Source organism: Musa acuminata, chromosome BXJ3-4, assembly GCF_036884655.1.
Source record: "Musa acuminata AAA Group cultivar baxijiao chromosome BXJ3-4, Cavendish_Baxijiao_AAA, whole genome shotgun sequence".
Classification (NCBI taxonomy): Eukaryota; Viridiplantae; Streptophyta; class Magnoliopsida; order Zingiberales; family Musaceae; genus Musa; species Musa acuminata.
In genome coordinates, this window is record NC_088352.1 from 35,777,985 (window position 1) to 35,804,507 (window position 26,523).

Sequence of the window (26,523 nt, forward strand, 5' to 3'; positions counted from 1 at the left end):
CCAATTTAGAAATTTCATAAAAAATTTAAATAATTTGAACAAATCATGGTATATGATACATTATTTTTTAATTAACCTCTAAAATAGTGTATCATATATTAAAATATATTTTTTCTCAACCAAATTTTTACCATAGAATTATGCTATAATTGTTGATAATAATATGTGAGATACAGCTATGTCAGGGATAATCAGAAAATGCTCAAATAATGTATATCTTATAATATCCAACTGACACTACCTAGGTGATATTGAGAAAATAGATCCATCAATGGAAATATAAATAATATTGAGAAAATAGGAAAACAACACACTAATAAGATGTTGAAATATTTAAAACATCTAAAAATTCTCTATATTAGAAAAATAGAGATAAAAGTGCATCTAGTTGTAATGTAATACTTTCATGAAAGTTTCAAAAATTCGATACATTATTTCTTGTTTAACTCGAAAATAGTGTATCGTATACTGAGACTTGTAATTTCTATATAAAACTTTTATCCTAGGTTGTAACCTATTTAAAATGTCAAATATTAGAAAATATTATATGAATCCATCTTAATTAAGTGGAAATAGAAAAAAATAAAGAGAAAATTAGGACAATGACACACTATTTAAATACTAAAAAAATTTAAAAAATGTCAAAAAATTCTCTAAATTAAAAAATTAGTAACATATGTCCATCTCGGTCCGATTCAATGCTTTCATAAAAACTTCTAATGATTTGGATCAGTACATATATGCGATAAACTGTTTTTGGTCAAACACCAAAGATAGTATATCATATACCATGACTTATATTTTCCGTACAACTTTTAAAAGATATGTTGTGGACTTATTTAAAGGTCAAATATCAAAAAAAATTCCATGGATCTATCTTAATTCAATGAAAATAGAAAAAATAAGGGAAAATAAAAAAAATGACAAACTGTTCATATATTGAAAAATATCAAAAAGAATATCAACTTTTTTGTAAATTAAAAAATAATGATTTATGATTTTATAAATTAAAAAAAAATTCGTCCATATTTATTTTTGTAATTGTATACCGCTCATATATATATATATATATATATATATATATATATATATATATATATATATTGGTGACAGAAACAAACACACATCGCATAAAAGGCCGATATTGAGATAGAGATTTTCTTTTAACTTACCTTTTATATCGCACCGAGATTTGTCAATTGGGTTACGTTTCGGCACATCTTTGGCATCTTCATGCACAGGTTCGTGGATAACATTTACGACAGAATCAACTCATTTACGTGATTTAAGCAAATTGTAATGAGTTGGTCGACGGAAGCAAGCTCATGATTGTAACAGATGTTCGTCACATGTTTGCATCTTATTAGATTAGTAAGGCTTTTAGCATCGACATGAAAAAAATACTGCGTGCTGAATATTTAAGTTTCAAAACTTCTTACATATGATATTTCTTTATTTGGAAAAAGCGGGGGGGGGGGGGGGGGGGGGGGGGGGGGGGGGGGGGGCCGAGAAAACGAACAGCCCCACAAAATGGCTGCATCCGCTGACAATGGCAACTTCATTTCTCTTGAACAAGAGGGCTGTAAACGGGGTACCACATATTGCGAGCTACATACTCCACTGTCTCTTCCTGGGATAATACACAGCAAAGGCACTTTTAAAACCATCTCAATTGCAAGTCCCAACTATCCATTTACCACTCTTGAAACCAAATACTTGACCAAAAAAAACAGAACATCTATTCAATAATTCTTAGAAAAGAAGCATCTTCGTACCTTTGACATGTGCGAGAGCTCCTTGAGATCCACTTTACCATGCCCTTCGGCAAGGCCTTCAGCAACAGCTGTGCATACCACAGCTGCCCCAACTTGTGTCGTAATATGCCTAATACTGGATCAGGATATTATAGGTAAATGTCATTGCAGGATATTTGTAGCGGAAAAAACTGGCTAGTAAAAGGGCAAAACTAAATATGTTAAATGTTGAGTTGGATTAAGTAGAGAAAGTATCAGAATGTTTTTGTTTTTGTACAAGCATTATCATGCGTGCTCCTTGACCATCAGTTGATACTTTGCACGCCATGAATGTAACTGTAATTTTTTTACTCTTTTGATATGCACACTTTACCTAGAGATGGAAGGGAAGATGACTCCTTGTTGGATATCTTCATCTGTGATATATGACGCAAGGCTGTTTTAAGCAACAATAAGTCAGATATTTTAGTTAGAAAAACTAAGATTGAATCAAATCTAAAAACTGAATGACATGTGATGATAGAAATTTTACATCAGGCCTGTATAACTCAGCCCTGTGTACAAACTAGAGTAATTAACATAATCAACAAAAGGAGAATCCAGTAAGCGAGCACCCATGACAAAAAGTTGTGAGGAAGTTCAAAAGTGTGCAGACTTTTCCAGAACATGGAGAATAAGTTTTCTGAAGGCGATGAATGTTGAACATCCATTCAAATAATAATGCACATACATCTCAATCACCAAATATCAATTATAAGCAAACTTTTCTTGGTAGTTAGAATTAAAAGAGCATCGCTGAACTACCACAGTACCATCCGTAAAAGTTTACAAACCATAGAATTTGTCTATTAACCAATATGCTTACTACTCAAGTCAAAGTATTTGACTATTTTCTAGTTATATCAAATCCAAAGAGTGAACCAACAAGGCTCCCATCTTCCAGAGTATTTCACTATTTTCTAGTTAAACAAAGTCCACCTCAAGAAATTGAATGAAATGCCTTATCACGTGACCTACCCAATTTAACGTGTTCTTCAGATGCAGCATGGAATAAGCAGTTTGTTTTTATTATGAGTTCCTGTCCAGTCATGACTTACCATTCAGATGCAGCTTGAAGCATCCCATCTGAAATAATATGAGCACCTGAAAGAAGAGCGCCTAAACCAATCCTGAAAATTTCTCTCTCATTAGTTATACTTCTCTAATCTTGATGTAAACTAAGACTTTCATCAGAGAATCATACCCAGGAAACAGATACATATTATTTGCTTGGTTGACATAGCCTACTTTACCATTTCCTGAAATTTAAAAAACAACGTAAGAAACAAAGAATCATATGCATCCTAAAAAAATATAGAATTACACAAAAAAAAGAGAGTGCTAACCTAAATCTACATTATCAAAAGGGCTTCCACTAGCAAAAATTATATTATCTCCGGAATACTTGAATGCATCCTTGGGAGTGCATTCAGCTGCTCATCATAAAGACAAAACAGAAGATATGCTCTTTAGCCAGAGAATAATTTTTTGCCAAAGTAATTTTTAAATACTGTGTCAGGCTTAAGAAACATAACCATTCATTGTGGGATTTGACATAGCAAATATTGCAGGGCGAGAGGCATCAGAATCTTGCATAGCCCTAAGCACCTAAAAGAAAAGTATGTAGGACATCAGGATTGATAACAATCAGGATTGGTGATAATCATGAAAATCATACAAACAGTCTATTGAGATCACCAGAGTAGGACATCAATTAAGAATGAGAACAACTTAAGGACTGTCAAGCTAATCATGTCATATAGTTGGCAAAACTTACCCCACAGTTTTTTGTACATGATTCACCATATTGTCACGGTCTTAGCTGGAATTGCCTAAGGCGTGATGCACCCTTGCAGCCAAGACGCGAACTTAGCTTGCATTGCCTAAGTCGCGAGGCACCCTTGCGGCAAAGACACGAACTTAGCTTGCGTTGCCTAAGTCGCGCTTCGCCCTTGCGATATTGCTTGTTCGAACTTACATTTTTACAAGCAAAATGACTCAAAACCAAGGCAAAACAGGCTGCCAAGTATCTGTACATGAAGATGAGAGAGACGAACGGCTCGTTGAACGGAGTTGTTGCGGGTGCGCGACGACCGTTCGTGACAATATGTTTAGCTTCCAGTGCTAAGTTGGCAAAACTTACCCCACAGTTTCTAGTGTCAGACCTTACTTTTCTGCTATATCATTTTGGACAAAACCATATGCAAAAACATCCCCCTTAACTTTTCCTCTGTTTTTTATTTTTTTCATATTATTTTACTTTGTTTTCTGAAAAGCTAATCGAATGATTTAATGTGGTCATCCCTATCCTGAATTCTAGTACTAGTTCCAATATCTCATACTTGGTTTGGCAACAGAGAATTCCATTATGAGATGTCAATCAATAATTCAGCATAATTTTATGAATACCCATGAAAAATGACATCAAACCACACCTGATGCAAATCAATAGTAAAAACAAATAAATGCAAAAGAGGAACTTGCCACACGACCTCAAAGGCACATTTGTTCAGGAAAATCCAAGGTCCGTAATTTCGTATCGTACGAGTGTTTCGAGCTTTGCTCGATATAGTACAAGCGTACCGAGCGGTATGCTAGGGTGTACGACTCAATATATATATATATATATATTAAAAAAAAGGAGGCATACGCTACTTCGATGACGTCGCCTCCTTTTCTTCTCCTCGTCGCGTTAGACGAGGAGAAGACCGATCTTCTCCTCATCTACGGCATTCGACAAAGGTGTTAAAGGTCACAGACGCCTCCAACCGTCGGCGAAGAACGCGGTAAATGCCATAGGCATCTCCGGCCTTCGGCGAAGAACGCAGCAAAGAAGAAGCCGAGCCACTGCCTCCCCGTTACCTTCTGGATCAGGATTATCGAGGGAGGGCGACGCCGGATCGAAAAGTGTTAAGGTTCTCCCGATTCTCCCTCTTCTTCGAGCGTCTTCTCCCTCTTTTTCCTCGACGCTTCTTCTTCCCTCGCCGCAGCCAGGTTGATACCGTCTGGTAGCGGGTGGTATCATTCGAAATTAAAATCCTTGGGAAAATCTACACCTTTCCAAGCACCACATGTAAGCTTATCCCATCAGCAAAAGATACTGCAGAACTCCAGCAACTTAAAAAGAGTCTAGACAAATACAGAAATGCGAGGTTTTGAAGGAGACACAAATTAGCCCCATAATTCAATAGAGTAAAACCTTGCATGCCTAATGTGGTAAAGGCTTCATCAGTTTATCGCACGACACTGAGCTCGAATCCCACCTTCGCTACTTATCCTATGCAATAAAAAAAATGAAAAGAAAAGAAAGATAATGATCATTCCATGAGCTACTATAACATTTTGGTTTGGTAGGTCCACTATGATGTCTGTACCTACTATGACTTTTAAAATACCTCTTCTTGAGAAAGTCTTACTATTTTAGGCCCCATTTCTACGCACTATTATCTCAGGATCAATTCGTACAAGATTGTAATCAATAGAAACTATATTTTGGAAGACAAGATACCTACGAGTCTTTAGGTTCTGATTCTGTTCACCTAAAATTGCTCCATGGATAAAAATATATTAGAAGCAGAACAAATTTTGACCACAAAAATACTCTTAAAATGCATCATGGTCAATATTCCTAGATGATAGATCTGAATCATTAATTTTTAATAATAAAATACAATGAAATTATGTTGTGAACTTGTAGAACATTTTTTTATGCATTGCATATAGTTTCTAATAAATACGAGAAAAGGTACTTAGTATTTATGCATTGTATAGAGTTTCTAGTAAATAAGAGAGATGGTACTTAATAGAGCACAAAAATGAATTTATTCTTTCCAGTGATTTGAAAAGGCGCCCGAGCGCTCACCTAAGGGCTCGAACAAGGCGAGGCTCAAGAGCCTCGCACAATTGCCAAGCGACGCGCTTCAGTGAAGCATTGCTTGGGCGCTCGTCTAAACCCAAGCGATGGGTGCCTCAAGTGAGTGCCCAATTGAAGGCGAGTAATCAAATCAAATGGTCAACTCTAATTCGACTGAACAGTAACTTAGTTGGTTCGATCGAACCAACTAAGCATAGTAAAAAGTAATAGTAGGGCTTTATTAACTGCTTCTTTGTGTTGCAGGGCGTCTTTAGGCTCCCGACTAGCTTCTGTTCGGGGAAGCTTTCACCACTTCACTAAGTACTCGATCTGCTTTGCTCCGTTGTGTAGCTTTGTCTTGCGATCCGCTAAAATGGTTTCAACTCGCTTATTATAGGAGGCTCTGGTGGAGGTAGCTGAGTTGGAACACCTCAAGAAGCATCTTACGTATCTGAGTAGTAGGTTTTCAAGTTGCTTGTGTGGAAGACATTGTGAATTTTGAACCACGCCAACAGTTGCAACTTGTAGAAAACATTACCTACGCTGTTAATAATTGGGAAGGGTCCTTCATACTTCCGCACCAATTCCTTGTGCACTTTATTTCTAAAGAACTGGAGTAATACTGGTTGGATCTTTACTAACACCAAGTCACCAACTTTAAACTCCTGTGGTCGCCTTCCCAAATCTGCCCACTTCTTCATCTTTTTAGTCGTCTTCTCCAACTAAGCCCAAGCACTATCTGCATTTCAATACCATTCCTTAACAAAGTGATATGTTGACAGACTACTCCCAATATAACCGATCACTAAGGTGTGATGAGTCAACGACTGCTATCCCGTAATGATCTCAAAGGGGCTCTTGTTGGATGCAGAGCTCTATTGTAAGTTGTAGAATAATTAGACTATGTCCAACAACTTCACCAATCCCATTGGTTGGCACTCACATAGTGGAGGATTGGAGTGGAGGATTGTGGAATAGTGATTTAAAAAGCGTTAGGCGCCAAAAGACGCCAAGGTCCACAAACGCCCGAGGCGCTAGGCGCTCGCTCGAGCGAAGCGAGGCGCAAAATATAAAAATATATAATATAATTAATAATTTCAAATAAATAAAAATTAACAACATTAAAATCAAAATAATATTTTATTAATCTATTAACAGAAAATTAATCATTTCAAAATTCAAATAAACTTAATATTAAGAGTATACTGTATACTGAGCCTGATGGAGAAACGAGGAAGCAGCGGCGAGCGGCAGCAACAGCAGCGGCGAGTGGCGGCAGCGGGAAAGGGAAAGGGAGCGGAAGGCACGAGCAGCGGGAGGGCTTGCGGGAGGCACAAGCAGCGGGAGGGCTCGAGGGAGGCGCGAGCAGCGGGAAGGCTCGCAGGAGGCGCGAGCAGCGAGAGGGCTCGCGGGAGGCGCGAGCAGCGGGAGGGCTCGAGGGAGGCGCGAGCAGCGGGAGGGCTCGAGGGAGGCGCGAGCAACGGGAAGGCTCGCGGGAGGCGCGAGCAGCGACAGCGGCGAGCAGCAGGAGCAGGAGCGACGAGCAGCGAGATTGCGATCGCGATCGGCAGCGGCAGTAGGTTAGGGTTGGGTAAGGGTTAGGGTTGGGGTTATATCGGTTTAGTTGGTTCGATTGAACCAACTAACAACTGAACCAGGACCGAACCAGACCTAAAATTCTGGTTCGGTCGCCTTGGTTTACCCAGGCGCTCGCTCAAAGCGCCCAGGCGGCGCTTGTTTGAAGCGCGCCACCTGGGACATTAGCGAGGCGCTCGGGCCTCGCCTCGCCTCGCCCAAGCGCCTTTTTCAATCACTGTTGTGGAGAAGTATAACTTAAATCCCAGCAATTTGAATAGCTTGGTCCAGAATCATCTTAAGAACCGTGTCTCGATTGCGGATGATATTATGCAGGACTTCCCAATACTTCACCACATTCTTCATCATCAACTTAGCCATCTCCGTTGAGCAGTATAGGGGTGCAACAATGAATGTTGCATATTTTTAAAACCAATCAACCACTATGAGTATCAATCCGAATCTCCCTACTATCGGCAAGCTTGATATGAAGTTCAAAGAAATGCTCTCGCACAACTTTTCTGGTATGGGCAACTCCATAAGTCCCACCAACTTCTGTTGCTCTACCTTATCTTGCTGGCAAGTAAGGCACGTCCGAACATATTCCTCCACATCAGTCCCCATCTTCGGCCAATCGAAGGCCCTCTCTACGAGTGCCAACATTTCGTGAATACCCGGATGTCTTGCCCAAAGGGAATCGTGATACTTTCAAAAGTTCACACCTTAAATTGTCCGCTCGACGAATAAAAACCCTATTCCCTTTGGTGTAGAAGAGTCCCTCTTAGACCCAAAATCATTATGCCTTGCCCTATTTGATCAATTGTATCAGGATTACTGTCTGGGGATCACCATACAATCCATCCTTGATCCTAGAAAGAAAGTTGGAGTGTAGCTGACTTGCTTGGCCTCCGCCTTCCAATTGCATGGCATTCGCTAGCTCCACTTTCCTGCTCAATGCATCAACCATAACATTTGCTCTTTCGAGCTTTTATTTCATCGACATATCAAATTCAGCTAGGAAGTCCTACCATTATATTTACTTTGGAGAGAGTTTCTTTTAAGTTTGGAAGTTGCTCAACGCGATGTTGTCCGTCCTTAGCACAAAACACATTCCAAGAAGGTAGTGCCGCTAAACTCATAGACAGTGGACCACCGCTGTCATCTCTTTCTCGTGCACCGGATACTACCGCTCAGTCTCGTTAAGCTTGCGACTCTCGTAGGCCACCGAGTGACCTTCCTACATAAGCACTCCCCCAATAACGTTTGAAGCATTTGCATAGACATCAAAAGGCTTCTCATAGTTCAGCAATTGAAGTACCGGTTCTTCCAACTCAGCAACCTTTAGGTCTTGGAATGTCGTTTTACATTTGTTTGACCATCGCCAAGGCTGCTCCTTCAGCAACTTCGTCAATGGAGCTACACGCTTCGAGTACCTAGCTATGAAGCGTCGATAACCAAGGAAGAATCTCAACTTCGGTACCTTCTTTGGTGTTCGCCACTCCGCCACACCCTGTACCTTCGATTTGTCCATCCGAATGGAACCTTCACCGATTCGATGCCCTAAAAATAAAATGTGTTTGAGCAAAGTAGCACTTCTCCTTTTTCACGAACAAAGTGTTCTCACTGAGAACTTTAAAAATTGTTTGAAAGTGCTCGACATGCTCTTCGAGCGTTTGGTTGTAAACGACGATATCCTCCAAGTAGATGACCATAAACTTGTCCAAATACTCCTTGAATAGTTGGTTCATGAGAGTGCAGAATGTGACCGGACCTATTTAGAACTAAAACTATTGTCAAGTGTCAACTACTGTTACCATATAATAAACTAAAACTAATATTAATCCTTAACACCATTGACCTATTTAGCAAGGTTCGATGTACCGTACCATACCGACGTTTCGACCCGGGCTCGGTACGGTACCGATGTGCTGGGCGTACCGAATAATTTTTTATTTTCATACTGTAGCATTGCTAAAGTATAGTACTGTAGCACTGTAGCGGTACCGGGCGGTACACTTCGATACGACAAACCTTGCTATTTAGAACTAATTCTAATTTAAAATTACTAATCTTTATTTAGCATTATTAATCACTATTTAGAATTGTTATTAGTCCCTATTTAGCACTATTAATCTCTAGTTATTTAGAACTATTATTGGGATTTCAGGATTAATGGCAAGTGTACAAAGCAATTCAGAAGATTCATCAAAAAATTCAAGAAAGGATCCTGCTTGGAAATACGATTATCTAAAGGATCATAAAGATCCTAATACAATTGCATCTTGTGTGAGAAGACCATAGAGGTGGCATTTTGTGCAACGTAATATCAAGTAAGGAACTTCAAGAATGCATTAGTATGCAAGAAGTGTCCACCTATTGTAAAAGAAGAATTGCTGGCTTGTATGATTGAAAAAAAGACAAAAGAACAAATCTTATGGGATTTTACCAAAGGATGATGTTCAACATATTAAAGATGATGAAAAAGAAGTTTATTCGGAATGTGTCAATGCTAGTAGGAAGAGTATAAATAAAAAAGGAAATGAAGTCCAAATTATTAAGAAGAATAAAAAGGGAGATGAACTTTTATATATATATATATATATATATATATATATATATCAAGGATCATAGAAGCAATAAGATCAAACAGGAGCAAAATTAAGGCAAACAAATATAAGTGATACTTGTGACAAATATGGTGATCAGATTATTACCTAGCAGGCAGTACACATCACTATGATCGGTATTTAAATCCTTGGTTCCACCTATATGTTTTAGATAAGTAAAGGTGTAAACCATCATGATAGGAGTACAAAAACATGCCATGGGTAATTCACTATCAACTTTATTTATGTCAATCAAACCATGCTCAAGTCTGCTCTATTCAGAAACCAAGTGAAACTCCAACAAGTAAATGGTGCCAACAAATAACTCCTACATGTTTAAGCTTCTATCTCCTGCTCTTTTGTATATTTTTATCAAAAAGTTTCATGTTATGTTAGACATGGATAGATGTAATCCCCGGACAATAGACAAAATGTCTCAACATGATCATGACTCAGTGCTGATACAATGATGATGACCAGATCCCTGAGAATAGTTATGATCGGGTGATATAGCAAGTCATTGCAAGACCAAACAGACCAGATTTTCATCAGCATCATGCATATTAAAGAAAAAATGCTATAGTACAATTTCATCATCAGCATTTTTTATTAAAATACATTCAACATACCTCCTCATTGAAGATACCACCTACTCCTGACAAACCTAAAAGCACATGGGGCTTCACTTTTTTGACCTACAATAATGATCTGTTAACATTAGAAAGTATCTAATAATAATCAAAATTAGTATATTACAAACTGTTTATATTAATTAAGTTAGCAAAATTAAAATGCTTGCATATTAGAAACAAGTCTAGCTGAATATTATCATCTTCCACAATATTATGTAAGCCATGCAGCCAAGCGTAGGACAGAGTACAAGATGAGACTCATCAATAACTTACTACTTCCAGTAGACTAGCACCTTCTGTGAGTCCCTCAGCTTCTTCTGGACCATAGCCTCGAGCAAAAGGAGCAGCAGCAGGATCAATGTCCTTCCTGTACTTTGTAATGAGACCCTATAGAGAGGGTTTAAATTGAAATTCAATATATACCTTCTGAAGATAATTCCTTATCAAATCATAAATGGATAATGGCCGTAATATAAAGAGCCAAGCTTTAGGCCACTAAATCTTAGAACTTTAATTTGATAAAAATGCAACCTACAAATTGATTTCACATAAAATATAAATAAATTAAGATAAATTCATTTCTAGCAGTATATTCACATGATATTCACAGTAGGATTTATAAAATAATCTTTGGAAGATAATAAATCACTGTCATAAGTCAGAATTTTTCAGGATATAAATGTTATCCTATACATCATAGTTGAATACATCGACTGGATAGAATTTTTCTCTAAATTTAAGTTTATCCTAAAAGGTTTGACTCTGCAAGTTGCCAAGCCAGAAGGATCTTCAGAAGGCGATTGAAAGTGAGAAATGGTGAGACAAATAAGAATGAAAAAGTTCAAAGGCTTGCTTTGTGGATATATTCAAGCCCTGGATAATGGCTTTCAAAAACTAACATGTAAAGAAATATAAGTGATCTCACCATTCAACAATTTGATTCAACTTAATAAGAGTAGTTTTAACTTTTAAGTAGGCCAAAAATTTTGTACATGCAAGCAGTGATTCATTGCATCAGAAGCTCTGCTACAAGGTGTCTGTTTCTACTTTGAGTTTAAACTTCATGTAGCTGGCTAATAATCTAATCCTTTTTTTCATGTGAAATGTTTACCCTGTCAAGATAAACTAAAACAAAAGCTAATCAATTTTCTAAGACAATGTCAACTGGATTAGAGGGTAAACTCATCAACAACAAAAAATTGGAAATGCATTTACAGAATTAACAATACAATCAGCATGCAGTTAAGAAACTATAACAGAACCAGACATTTTTGTCAAGCAGCCAGAACTGGTTTGCTTCCACATTTCCACTGCTTCCACACATTCTAGAAATAGCCTTTTTAGCCATGTTGAGCACACCTATTCCTGCACTGCAGATGAAAGACGGTTAACGTCAGATGATGAAAGAATATGCTATAGAAACATAATATCTTGATGCCATGCCCAAGCAAGCATCAGGCATAGCATGAAAAGTACAGGTAAGATGGCATCAAACTGGATATGGTATGGATTGGATCAGAGTAAGCAAAGTGCTAACTGAATTCAAACATGAAAAATCAGGATTTTTTTTCTCTTTTACTAAACAACATATTGATCTCATTGCACAATGGTCAACTCAATGCTCTGATACACCAGGAAGTTCTTCAACAGGAAGGTCTTCAACAGTCATTATTTCTATCCATCTGGTTATACTTGTTCATCCTAACATGCATAAGACATTCGTCTGAAATAAAATCTTTATCAGGAACACATCACTTGTGGTAACTATTAACATCTATTTAAGAGCAAATGCAATCATCAGATTTCTTACATACCTTCCAGCTCCTACCACAACAATCTTTTGCTTCACAAAGTCCTTCAGAGGTCGTCCCTGTGATCTAACAGCACCAAGTAGTCCAGCTAGAGCAACACCAGCAGTTCCCTGATTAATGTACGCATTTGGCATAAAGAAAATTGTCAGTACACCTCTTCTAACATGATCAACCTTTGCTGCAACTTTAGAAATGTCAGACAAAAAAACAGCAAGTTAAATATAACCTGTATATCATCATTAAACATGCAAAATCTTTGACGATACCGCTGGAGAGTTTCAAATGCCCACTTCATTTGGAAGTCCTCAAACTGAAATGTTGAGAACTCATCATGCAACAAAACCATCCCTATAGGTTTGCTTAGGAGTATATCTTCTATATCATTCACACCTGTATGACTGCCTTTGGCCAACGTGCAAATGCAGCTTCCATAAATTCATCAACAATAGACAAGTACTCATCTCCCTCCAGCCTAGGCTGTCGCAGTCCCAAATCTAAAGAGATAGTACAGTCAAAATTTGTCAGACTGCAGGAAAGTCGATACCAAGTAACTTTCATCTAACCCATGGTGCAAAACTAAACAAGAGAATTTTTTCCAACAAAATGAATTTAAACCACTCTATGCCAGGCAGTTCGAGGCATTATAACCACGAAAGTCACTTTCTTGCTTGACAAATGAGACATGAAAATGCTAAGGTAACAATTTATGATCAAGATAGTTCTGCTGATCATAGAACATTTGTGATCCAAAACATGAAAACAAATGATCCAACAAGCCTAACAGAAAAAGGAAATGAGAAAAAAAAAGATATACATTTCATTACCTTCTCTAGCAAACTTTCGCCTACCAACATTAGTGTGTACACTACAAACTTTAGTTGATTATATTTCATTAAACTATGGTACCCTACAAAAGATTTAGACTGAATATGCATAAATATCAATATATATATATATATAATAAATAAAATGAGATCCACATTCCAGATAAGCATTTTTTATTCTGATCAAACAATCCAAAAAATCCTAACCTTACTGTATCACATTCCAAAATTTGTAACATTCCGTGTTCTTGTTCTACTTCCATGTACCAGATCAAATAGTGCTCTAGGAAACATAATCTAGAAGATCAAACCAATAAAAATAATTACCAAAGCACCAATCAGGTTCTATTATAGTTGTGACCAATTATTTATTCCCATGGCACATCGCCATGTCGGTTTATGGTCTGAAATGGTAAGTGCTATTATCATGTGTCCAGCTGACACAAACATGTCAAGGATATGAAATGGAAATGGAACAATAAGAAAAAAAACAAGGAAAGAAAATCAATAACAAATACACTTCCAAGTGGTGGAGTGAGACTTGTATTGTACTAGTGAACCAAAGAGACAAAAAGAATGTCACTGCAATGTCGACAAATAAGGACTGATAAATGTGTATTAACTGGTACTTTCATGGTGCAAGTTTGCCAACACAAGATTCCATGATTCCCACATTGCATGGTTGTATATTTTATTTGAAAAATATTCTAGGAAGATGAGAGAATATACTTGAGATACAAAAATCATTTACAAATAAAGCATTCCTAAAATCCAGATGAGGGTGAGCATTAATGCCTAGCTTGCAAGTAAATGGGTAAATTAGCTGACAAATTAAGGTTCCATGTCATGCATTCTTGCCATGTAACAAAAGCATTTTACCAAGAAAATGACAAGTATTCTTTGGCCTGCTTCTGGCACATAAAAACAGATCAAACAATCAAGTGAGGCAACAATCAAGCGTCTGCAGAAACTGGATCTGAATCAAAGCATGTAATGTGGCATAGATGGAGATCATAAGAAGAATTCATGAAAGCTGGTAAATATTTTCCTTATAAAAATTAATAGCATAAAAGAACCAGAGCAGAAATTTTGGCTCAAAGAATTCCAAGTTCCATGTTGGTATTTAAAATGAAAAAGGGAAATAATGCTCTTTAGTAAGGCTCTACAAAACAATATTTGCTACCTTTCCACTAGAATAGGCATGTAACTTTCATTTCATATCATGAATTTGCATTTGAAAATATATAAAACTTTTTAACATGCTACACTACAAAGATAGAGCAATTTCTAATGTCAGAAATTGGATGAGAAAACAAAGAAGCATCTGCAGACGTAAAGAAAAGAAAATGCCTAGTTGGAGACATACAATTGTTTGCTATCCTTTCATAACTTGGAGATAATTTCTTACTCCAAGAATGCTCTTTTGGCTACTCATGTCATGATTCTCTTTTCCAATATCTATTCAATCTAGCATTCATTTTGGCATTTTAGCATCTTTTCTATCTGTGAAATTTTCACTGAATTGAAATCATAAATTGGTGTAAGTTGCAGATTATACATGCATAATAAGTGCTACTTAGCGAATTTAATTATCAAGCTAATTCAACTTAACCTGGAAAAACTAATGATGGTTTAACCTAAGGAGGATATAAGTTTGAATATTTGTTGAGGTAGTGCCTACATATTCATCCATAGCAATTCTCTAGAAGGAATCTTCCCCTCCATAAATATAACAAACAAATGATCTGGATAAAGTCAAGGAATTTCATATTTGTACCATAAGATGTATGTGGAAATGTATGGAAACAATGATAGTCAAGTCTTTTGCAGCACCCATTTTAAGGATAACAAAAGTTGCATCCTCACGAAAGAAGAAAAAGAATACATGTGAAAAAGAATAGAGGTGAACAATATCATTTCAATTTTATACAGCAACCAACCATAGTACCATATATAATTTATATTATTTGGAATCTTAACTTTTTTTTCTCAATGGTTTTCAGCATATTTTGCCAAGAAATCTCAACAAGCTACCATGGACATTCCAAAAATGTGGGTCCCAGTACATGGTCAGCTGAGCCTTTTAATAAGGTCAAATTGGCCATTTGACTTGCCATTAGGAGCAATCCAATACAGTTTTTGGATTCATTCAAACCCATAGACACAACATCTTGATCCTCGCCAACGTTTAAGTCATGGTCTAAGATCCGTACTAGTTGTTAACTAGACCCACATGGATCTGGTATGTACCGGTGTAATGGCACATGGTACACCAGCATACTGATCATCACAAACTAAACAGAAAGGAGAGAAGAGGGGAAGAGAAAGAAGTGGAGGGGATATCAGCAGAAAGAAAGGGAAAGAGAGAGAGGAGAGAGAGATAAGCATGGGAGGAAAGGAAACAAGGGATGACTGTAAAATGACGTCTGAAAGTTCAAAACAAAAAACAATGATACTAGGTGGTGGCTTACCACCTGGTATCTCTAGTTTTAATCATTAATGCCCAGTTCCTTAAGGTTACCACCCAGTAACCTCTGTTTTGAACAGATATTGTGAAATCACGTGGTCTGCATCATGTTTGCTGGTCGAACCGATAAATGTTGGTTGATATATACTGGTTTAACTGGTTTTTGATTCATTGTCCTCGTCAACATGCTTGGAGAGCATAGAGAGGCCGATGCAGAGGTCAATGCAGCAAGTAATTGTCTGTTTTTCACCAGTTTTCTTTGCAGTGGTTTTTTCTTTACTCTTTTATCACCCTCAGAGGTGCCATATTAGCAGCATGTACCGTATGAGTTGCCAACCAAACCACAGGTGTCATGCACTAAAATCCTTAGTGCATCTTGGAACATAGCTGAATCAACCTATCATCCATTATTATGTGCTTCACTCTAGTCAAATCATCTTCAAAATCAGTTTCAAATTAAGTTTTCACTTCATCATAAGTTAGACACCCAATGAATAGTATATCTGTAGAAAATCCCATGATTAAAGGATTCTAAATCTCTTAATCAAGGAATTTTATAATCCCATAATTAAGGAAATGAATTAGTATCAAATCAGCATCAAATCAATTTACTCAAACATATGGTGTTGACTGTTGACTATCAACAAACATTTGCTCCATTTGCAAAACTAAATACTATTCGAGTATTGTTATATCTTACAGTTAATTTTGAATGGCTTTTACATCAATTATATATGAAAAAGACCTTTCTCAAAGGAGAACTGGGGGAAGAAGTATACATGGATCTATCACCCGACTTTTAGAATTTGTATGGCTCGAATAAGGTATGCAAGCTTAGAAGATCTCTTTATGGTCTCAAGCAATCACCACTTGCACGGTTTGAGAGGTTCACAAGGTCAATTTGTTGTCATAGTTATACTCAAAGTCATTCAGACCATACAATATTCTGTAAACACTCATATAAGAGAGATATTGCTATTCTTATAATTTATGTGGACGATATTATCCTAACAGGCAATGATGTCTCAGAATTGGAGAAATTGAAACACATCCTAACAAAGAGTTTGAGATTAAAGATCTTAGACAGCTAAGATATTTCTTAGGCATGGAAATAGTAAGATCAAAGAATGAGATATTTGTTTCACAAAGGAAATACACCATAGACCTTCTAAAAGAAACAGAGATGCTTGGTTGTAAACCATAGGACACTCCAATAGATCTCAATCATAAATTAGGATGTCCTTCTCAAAGAGCCATGGTTGATGCAACCAAATATCAGAGATTGGTAGGTAAGATGATTTACCTATCTCATAGTTGCCCAGACTTGATATTTGCAGTGAGTGTTGTAAGTCGATTTATGCATTCACCACATGAAAAACATTTAAAGGCAGTATATATGATCCTTATATATCTGAAAAGAACTCCAGGCAAGGGATTATCATTCAAAAAGGACAATCATATAAGAACTGAGGCCTTCACTGATGCTGATTGGGCAAGATCAACAAGTGATAGGTGATCAACTTCAGGATATTGTACATTTGTTGGAGGTTATTTGGTGACTTGGAGGAGCAAGAAGCAGACAATTGTTGCTAGAAGCAGTGCTGAAGCAGAGTTCAGAGCAGTAGCACAAGGTATTAGTGAACTCTTATGGCTAAAAATGCTTCAAAAAAAATTACGAATACCCACTAAAACTCCTATGAGAATATACTATGACAAAAAGGCTACTATCAACATTGCTCATAATCCAGTGCACCAAGATAGAACAAAGTATGTTGAAGTAGATCAACATTTCATAAAGGAGAAAATCGAAGAAGGAATTGTCTGCATGTCTTACATTCCTACAAAGAAGGAACTAGCAGATATTCTTACCAAAGGGCTTCAAAGATCTTCTTATGAGGATCTAACTAACAAGCTGGGAATGATTGACATCTTCGAGGCAGCTTGAGTGGGAGCGTAGAAAATCAAAATCCCATGATTAAAGGATTATGAATCCCATAATTGAGGGATTTTATAATCCCATAATTAAGGAAATGAATTAGTATCAAATCAGCATCAAATCAATTAGTATCAAATCAGCATCATAATTAATTATTATCAAAATTAAGGGATTCTCAATCAGTATCAAATCAGCCTATATTATAAGAAATGAATTAGAATGAAATATTTTATAGAATCAATTTTCTTAGTTGTACAGGTTGTAATCAGACTATATATCTTCCTTTGTATACAGAAAATATCAATGAATGAGAAAAATTATATTCTCTTGTGTTCAATATCCATTGTGGTGAATTGTTGGTTTATATCTACTTTGAGCCTAAGAAATGGTTAAAATTTTGAAGCTCCTAAATGCATTATTAACGTATAGTATTCTACACAAAATTACATGAATAATTAGACTAATGTCCATGCAAAACTATCAAGTATTACTATGCACTATGACCAAAAACATGCATACGATATTTAGATATGAAGTTGACTCGAACCATAAAGAAGAAAACTGCATTTGTACATTTCAAAGTTTCACACGTAATTTAGAAAAAAGGAACAGATCCTTGCATATGTACGCACAAAGATTATCTTCAAGAAGCTTCTGATTATTGGTCCCCATATCCAACATAACTGGAAGTATCTGCCACGATGATAAATATGATTAATCATGAGTTTGACTATAGAATTAGCACTATTGCCAAACACCAATGATGACAAAACCAAGGAGATATAAGGGATGAAATTGATCAACTGTAGCTGGCCCCTGTATAGGGAGATATCAAGCATATAATGCTCATAATGTGCATACAGAATTTCAGGGGTACCTACTTCTCCAGGCAGCAGAAACTCAATACACATATGGTGAGGAGCTGAATAAAAACTTACCTTTTGTGGATTGATTCCAGCAGCTGCAACATAGATGTCAAGTTTTCCAATGGGGATTCCAATACCTTGAACTCCAAGATCACCAAGACCAAGAATACGGCTCCCATCTGTCACCACTATCATGTCTACCTAAGACCAATAGGATAATCACATGATAAAAAAAATAAGACGACTGGTTTTTATTGCAAGCTTGGCTAAAAAAGTTCAAAATTATAAACATTAAAAAACGAAAAGAATATAGAAACATATATACTTTTTGCATAAGAAGATATTAAAGTATTTTTTCATCATCAACTACAAAAATCAGGTGCCAGTCAAAAGCTTCCTAAACAAATATGGACGTCGATTTTGATACTAATTAAGATTTGATAAAAAGACAGAGTACAAAAGAAATTTTGAAATTAGAAAAACAAGAAATTCAAAGTTTAAGATTCTAAATGTGCAATCCAACATGGCTGTCTATGCCAACTGGGTTTCAATCATTGAACTATCAAGATACTTCAAAGGTATTGAACAAGTAGGCACTCAAGAAAACTAAAACAGTAATTAGCTGTATTGCCCAGTAAACCCTTTTGACCATTAGAAACATTAATTTGTCATAGTAATCTTTCTTTATTTTTTTATGTTCCTAAAACAAAAAATTGTAAAAGATAATTAAACTTCATTACAGATCCGTTCCTGCACTATCATCATGCTTTTATAAGCAGGATTGCACTCAGATGGGCCAAGCCAAACCCAACCTGCCTTCGAGAAGGCTTGGGCTGCAAACCAACATGCTGCACCAACAGCTGCAACGTAAATTGGATAAGCATCCCTGATGAGAAAGTTATCTGTCTCACTCTTGACCAAGTGTTGTTGAAAAGGTTTTGAAATTTAACTAGTTCTGCCATAATTAATCCATATTAGAATAATTAAAATTATATGAAAGAAAACACTGCATGTGATTGTACATGCTCCACAGCCGCCCTAATACTAAAATGAGATCGTTGCACAAGAGAAGCAGGTACTATCAGTAAATACAGATTAGATTTGTTAGCACCATGTTGAAATTGGATGTGGTAGTACCACATTAATCTCCAATGAACTTAAGTTATAATTTAAGACTACACTGTATATTTGGTGCCTACAGACTGTAGGCAGTATGTGATAGAGAACAAACTTAACAGCTGTACAGCCAGACAGAGAGCAGGACCATAAACTTCTCTTTTCCTTGTTCCTACCTCTTTGCCTTCTTTGTTTCTCATTATTTTATTTTATCTTCTCTTTTACTTTTTGCTCTTCCTCAGAATATTTTCCTGCCAAATATTGGCCAATTCTCCACTTATATGTACTTAAATGATAAAATTCTTATTGTGGCTAGCAGGAATTACAGCACAATACAACAGCATATATAGCCAACCGTAGAAGAAAAAGCTGCAGAAACATTACAATTCACACAGAGAGCAGGCCCATAAACTTTTCTTTTCATTTTTGCTACATTTTTTGCCCTCTTTGTTTCTTATTACTTTCTTTTGTCTTCTCTTTTACTTTTAGCTCTTCCTCAGATTATTTTCATGCCTTATATAGGCCAATTGTCCTCTTATCTGTACTTAAATGACAAAATTCTTATCGTGGCTAGTGGGAATTACAGCATATTACAACCATATATATAGCCAAACATAGCAGAAAAAGCTGCAGAAACATTACAATTCAATATAAAAAGGGTTGCATAATCATGCTACAGAAACATGGTTACACCACCAACGACAACAGCAACAAAAGGAACTCACTCCAAAGATACAAAAGGCAGCTTCAAAATAAATGGAGAAAGAAACACCAAATAGACCTTTAATTGTTATAATTAATTGAACACAATTAAAAGCTATGTCAAACAAACTGCTCAGAAAGACGTATAACATGAAGGTCTCATTTTGTATGGGGTTGTAATCCTAGGATTTCTTGAAACTTTTCAAAGTAACCATCCAAATTCCAAAATTGGATTGTTCCAAGTATCATGTAATAATTAAATTGCATTTTACTGGGGGATTTCAAGCATGGGATATGTTGTTCAAGATTTATAAATTGTGGGATTTTAGAATTCCTTGGAACTTGTTTCCTAAAATTTGAGATGCAGTGTCTGGAGGATGCAATATAGGAGACAATTTTGAGGGGCAGGCTCAAATCACTACAAAATTTCCATACCAAATGACCTTCGGAACTAAAATGCAGTTGGTATTATGGATGGTGGGATTTAGATAATGCTAAGTATAAAAATTGAGGGTAGAAATTCTTGTGTTTTACTTAAGCGGTGTTTGTCTAAATTCCACAATTTTCACAGGACCATGGTAGATGAAGCCAAAATATTGTGTGACATCACCCCTTTTATAGTCTCATATTAAGATTTTAGCACAAGCAGCTACTTTGATATAGTTTATCACATGGTAAACAGTTTTGTCCCTTCTTCCAATAAAATGTCTAGTCAATTTACTCTATTCTCGCAGTTAATAACATGTTAAGCTATTATTACAATGACTAATATGCTAAATATCATTACAAATAATTTGAGCAATTTCAGACTTAGTTTCAACAAGCTCATGAAGGATTATAAACTAACAAATTTATGGCTTGGTTTTGCAAGTTTCTTAAAAATATACATCCTACAAAAAAATAGCATAACAAGTTCTTCTGAAAATATTAATCTTTGTGCTGTATATCAATATCACCTGATCACTAGAACTAGTAGACTAATTATTTAATGCCTCTCTTCTCATAATTGTTGAGTATAAATTAAAATTTTCCCGTTTAAATTTTCTTTAACTTTGTTGTTCAAATAATTGTTAAGCAACAAAAAGTATTTATGGAGGCACATGCCAGTCTGTCAACCATCTCATGCTACAAAGCCTACGTCAACAAGTTTTTCTTGACCAAGAAATGTGGGAAAATATAAGTATTTTTAGGAAATGAATAAACACAGGCACCTGGTGAGATGGCCAATTATATATCATGGACATCATCTCTCCTTTGTCCTTTGCGCTGAAATACATGCCACGTGGACGTCTATATAAGCCACCATAATTTTGACACACCAAACCTACAGTTGGAGTGTAAACAATTGGAGCAAATTCCTTGATGTTATCAATGAGAACCTGAAGAGACCAAATTATAAAAAACTTCGTCAGTTTACTGGATCAACATCCCTTTAAGCATCAAATCATGCAGATTTTATGTTGAACTATGACTAACATGAACAAGCTCACCCTGTAGTACAGTGTCTCATTTCTGTCATGCAGCCTGTTCAAAATCCTCCACTTGGCTAAAGACACAACAACATCAGATGCACCTCTGGTATTATGCTCTAGAGATCGATATGAATTCACTGATAAAAAGAAGAGGAGAGATAAAAATCCAGAAAATATAGTAAAAGCATAACAAATATATAAAAGCAGATTGGAAACCATGGATACTTCAGTAAGGATCTAACCCACCAAAATAATGATGTTATCTGTAAAATAAGATATATTCAGCTACTTGATTGGATCTACACCACCAAGCTTCATGGTTTGACATAGAATAAAATTATAGATTTTGTTGTTTGGTTAAGTTCGATGAGTTTTGTATAAAATGGCCTAATAGGAATTATAAGAACTAGTATACTTCTCGATATCAAATTACTGAGCAATTAATCCTTTCAATATCAACGTTAACTACAAAGATTATTATATGTAAGCATGTCATTTGTGACCCAAACCAGAAAAAACAATCCAGGTGCAACAAGTTGAGCAATCATTATTAAGGCTAAAATTTGTATCTAACATATTCAGCGGTCAGCACTGTATCATAATTAATGAACATCAACAAATTGTAGATTATCCTTGATACAATTAAAACAAACATAGACTCATCATTGACTATATAGGTGAGAGGTGTTGTAATATCAATCAGCTTCCCCAATATGGGTAGATCTTCTGTATCCATTTGGTTAACAAGATGCAACACGAACCACTGATCTTGGTACCAAACAAACAGCCTTATCCAACAGGTCCTCTAAACATTCAAAAAAACATTTTTTATCATAAACCATGCCAATCCAATCTGAGAATGATCTAAACATTTAAGCTAATAGCTTAGACCCTTTGAATTTTAGGGTTTCAATAAGGAAACCACCTCATGCATGAAGCCAGTTGGTTTGGATGGAGGAGAGGAAAGTGGAACCAGAAAACGAGGCCACAAGACTACAAGAGGACCAATAGTTGTGTATTTTTCAGTGTTATTGGTGGTTTCCTTCTGTCATAGTTGGTTTTCTTTCTTCTTCTTTTTTTTTCTCATATGGCGTTTAGTTTCTTAGCACCACAGAGACAGAATGCCTTCATTTTCTTACCTCAGGATTGAAGTATCTGTAGGTACATGTCTAAATAAGACATCAAAACAAGAATGCTTAACAAAGAAATCACTTCTCATCTCAAAAACATTTGGTAACAAGTAATTGAGAATGTCTAGAATTTCCATCAAAGATCTTCATGATGATATGTGTTTTCAGTGACAAGCATCAAGTTGATAGTGATGATTAAATCTAGATAAAACCAAACAAATGACAGTAATACCCATCTTGGCAATCGTAGAAAAATTGTTCTAAAAAATAAACCACAAACAAGATTTAACAATGAATCCAGCATCCAATTTCACTCACGATAAAGGGAAGATCCGAAATCTTGGTATGAGTAACTAATGCTCCGTTGCTTTCTTTAGGGTTCAAAAGCCCATAAAATCCAGAGGGCAAGTGAGTTTTTAAGATATAAGTAAGATGTTTTACCAAGTGTATGTGCACTAATATAAGCATGCAATATAATTAGTTGGAGAAATTCCCCTAATTATGTTTACTGGTGCTGAATTAGAAAGAATGATGCAACTAAGAGAGCCCAGGTGCAGCATTGTATGTAGCAGATATAATCATCTTCAATGTAAAACAAACAGAAAGCATTCCTACACCTTATGTTACAGCTGTCACATCTAATGAAAAATTCAAGTAGGTCAAACTAACTCAGTTGAATTTTCATCTGAATTCGATTTTTATCAAGAGGGTCAGTTGCATTATGCTTAAGAACACTGAAATTGCAGTTAAATTAATAGTAAGAAAAACATGACTGATAGCAGTATCAACTTACTGTAAGTCAAATAAATAAAGAAAATGAATCTACCTAAGCAAAAAAAATTTACAACTACACTGAAAGTTTACACATGGAAAGAAGAACATAATACTGATCTTGAGAAGTGTGACAACTGATCTAAATGCTGCTGGCATATTCCAAAAAAATTCAGTCACAATAGATCGTGAGTTACTCTCTGACCATAAAAAGTCTGCCAGAACACAAAACTACACACATATATGAAGAGTACCTATTCACAAATCTACAAGAATAGATGGAATTAAATTATCATCAAATTCCATACTGTAGTGGCAAAACTACGCTCTGAGCATTCATCTTTTCTTCAAAGTAATTTAGTTGGTTTGGATTGTTCTTCATGCCACCAAATTCATTCATATGCAAATTTCAACAAAAAAATTGCATGAAGAAACATGTTCGACAATCAAAGAATGAAAATTTTACATAATTGAATATAGCAAATATAACTAAGAAATTGTCCGACTCACTAAAACGCTCATATTGTTGCTTAAACGATATAACACGAGGAGGAAGGAGACCACGAAGCCCAAGCCGATCTCTTTCTGTCAAAGGAAAACCAGTATCCTGATCCAAAATAAGTTCTAAACGAGTCAACCGTATGCATAAACTGAAAGATCAGTTCAAGTTTGATAATTGTCTTAAGTCAGGGAACTTAACCAAAAGTGCCAATATGTTGAATGAAAAAAAAGGATAAATACAAAACTTTTTAAATGACAACTATGGACAACAGAAGTAAAAGTTTTTCCAAATTGTCTCACACTGAACTCCATTGCTCATGAAGCCCGATTTATGATTCTTTAAACAAATCAAGAAAGTAACGTATGTAAATCCCTACCAACCAATTCAATTCCAATAAAGTTCACCCATAAAAAAACAAGAAATTACCAAAATAAGGGGAAACAAAGCTGGACTGGAAATAAGTCATAAATGATTTGTCACAACTTGATTGCATAAATTGAAGTTTGATACTTGCCTAAAGTTAATTGCATAAATTGAAGTCAGGGAAAATGCCAACGTTTGAATGTACAAAGATTCATCTAAACCTTTCTAAAAGACAATTATAGAAACCAACAGAAAAAAAAAATCCTAAATTGTCTTGACGTGGTACACTCCGAACTCCCTGATTCTATAAACAAATCAAGAAAGTAACAAATCCATGATTCTTTAAACAAATCCCGAAGGCAACCAAACAAAGTTTCCACTGTCCCGTTCAATTCCAAGAAAGATCACCGGGGAAGCACCAAGAAAACAGAGATGGATCGCACCTCATCGACTCGGGGTAAGATCAAGAAAGTGGCAAATCAAAGTGCCACGAACCACTAAAATCCAACAAGCTCTCGCCAAGAAAGCACCAAGAAACCAAGAAAGATCAGCACTAAACCATCAAAAAGAAGGGGAAACAGACCCGGAACGGACCTTACTGAACGAGGGGTAAAGTCAAGAAAGTAACAGATCAAAGTCCGACGAACCCACTGGATTCCAACGTAGATCACCAATGAGTTGAATGTAAAAGGAATTTACTTAAACCTTTCTAAAAGGATAAAACAGAAACCAAAAGAAAAGAAAATTCCCAAAACGTCTCAGCACTCCCTCGTTGTCATGAGACCCAAATCTATGATTCTTCTTGACCCCAAATCAATGATTCTTTAAAAAAAACCCCCGAAAGTAACAAATCAAAGCCCCCCACTGTCCCGTTCAATTCCGAGAAAGATCACCAAGAAAGCAATAAACAAAAATCGCACCTCATCGACCCCGCGTACGATCAAGAAAGTAACAAACGAAAGTGCCCCACTGAATTCCAACAAGCTCTCGCAAGAAACCAAGAAAGATCATCACTAAACCACCAAAAGAAGGGAGAAACAGACCCGCAGAGGACCTTACTGGACCAGGGGTAAGATCAAGAAAGAAACAGATCGAAGTCCGAGGAACCCACTGGAATCCCGCGAGAGGTCACCTCGAAAGCATCAAGAAATCACCAACAAGCACCGGACCTTATTGAACCAAGGGTCGTGGAGGATGTCGGTGCCGCGCTTGTGGACGATGCAAGGCCCTGGGATCGACATCGACAACCGCCGCGCCTGCCGCAGATTCCATGCCGCTCGAGCGAGGTTCCACATTCCGCTGCTTCGATCGTAGAGATCGGCGACGTTGCCTTGCCCTCTTCCTCTCTACTCGGGGCTCCCTCGCCCAGAGCTCTTAAAAATGAGTGGTGGGACTTTTCTTCCCCGTCGTGGGATTTATGAGTAGTGGCGGCCATGGGGAGACATGCCGACGTCTCCCGTTGCACGTACCCGCGGATCATATTAATCTAACGTTTCCTGGCTTCCTATGGGGCCGCAAAACAATTTCAGATGCCTGCCACCGGGCAAAGATATAGTCATCCGCGAGGCATCGCACGGACAGAATAATGGAACAGATGCGGATTCGTGGAAACGAAGAGACATGATAAAAGGCTTTATTGTCTCATGTCTCATATACTATGCATATATATATATATATAATTCATTTATCATCTTCCGATAAATTGGAATGAAATAATATTTATTATGATTATGTAGCCTTTTATGAAATTTTAGGTATATATGATATTCTTATATTATTCCCGCTCATTACGTTCCTAATTCATTGAAAGCATTCGCGGATCAGATTAATCGAACGTTTCCTGGCTTTCTATTGGATTCTACGGAACAATATCACCGAAAAGTAGAGTTATCCGCGAGGCATCGCACGCACAGGGGAATAGAACAGATGCGAATTCGTCTGACGAAAGGTGGTGGACACGTGGATCGAAGACGTAGGTCGAGGAAAGAACGTTGCCTGTTTCGTTCATATTATTTTTATTAACATTTACTATTTAGACTCAATACAGTTATAGTTTGAGGTCATATCAATGTCACTCAACATCGTCGTCCGGCCTCGCTCTCTG

The 26,523-nt window shown here is 36.6% G+C and overlaps 1 protein-coding gene across 1 annotated transcript; it reads right to left on the minus strand.

Moving 5' to 3' along the window:
- Positions 1 to 1,497: 1,497 nt before the first annotated feature.
- On the minus strand, positions 1,498 to 25,813 carry LOC135635691 (NAD-dependent malic enzyme 59 kDa isoform, mitochondrial-like). The gene is made up of 19 exons (XM_065146942.1): positions 25,589 to 25,813; positions 24,065 to 24,161; positions 21,672 to 21,790; positions 21,393 to 21,560; positions 18,436 to 18,564; positions 18,130 to 18,190; positions 12,661 to 12,764; positions 12,497 to 12,580; positions 12,274 to 12,380; positions 11,727 to 11,829; positions 10,733 to 10,846; positions 10,457 to 10,522; positions 3,329 to 3,401; positions 3,140 to 3,226; positions 2,998 to 3,052; positions 2,852 to 2,923; positions 2,128 to 2,190; positions 1,776 to 1,890; positions 1,498 to 1,630 (listed from the first exon to the last, which is right to left on the minus strand). The coding sequence occupies exons 1-19, from the start codon at positions 25,712 to 25,714 to the stop codon at positions 1,559 to 1,561; spliced, it is 1,815 nt and encodes a 604-aa protein (XP_065003014.1). The 5' UTR covers positions 25,715 to 25,813; the 3' UTR covers positions 1,498 to 1,558.
- Positions 25,814 to 26,523: the final 710 nt, after the last annotated feature.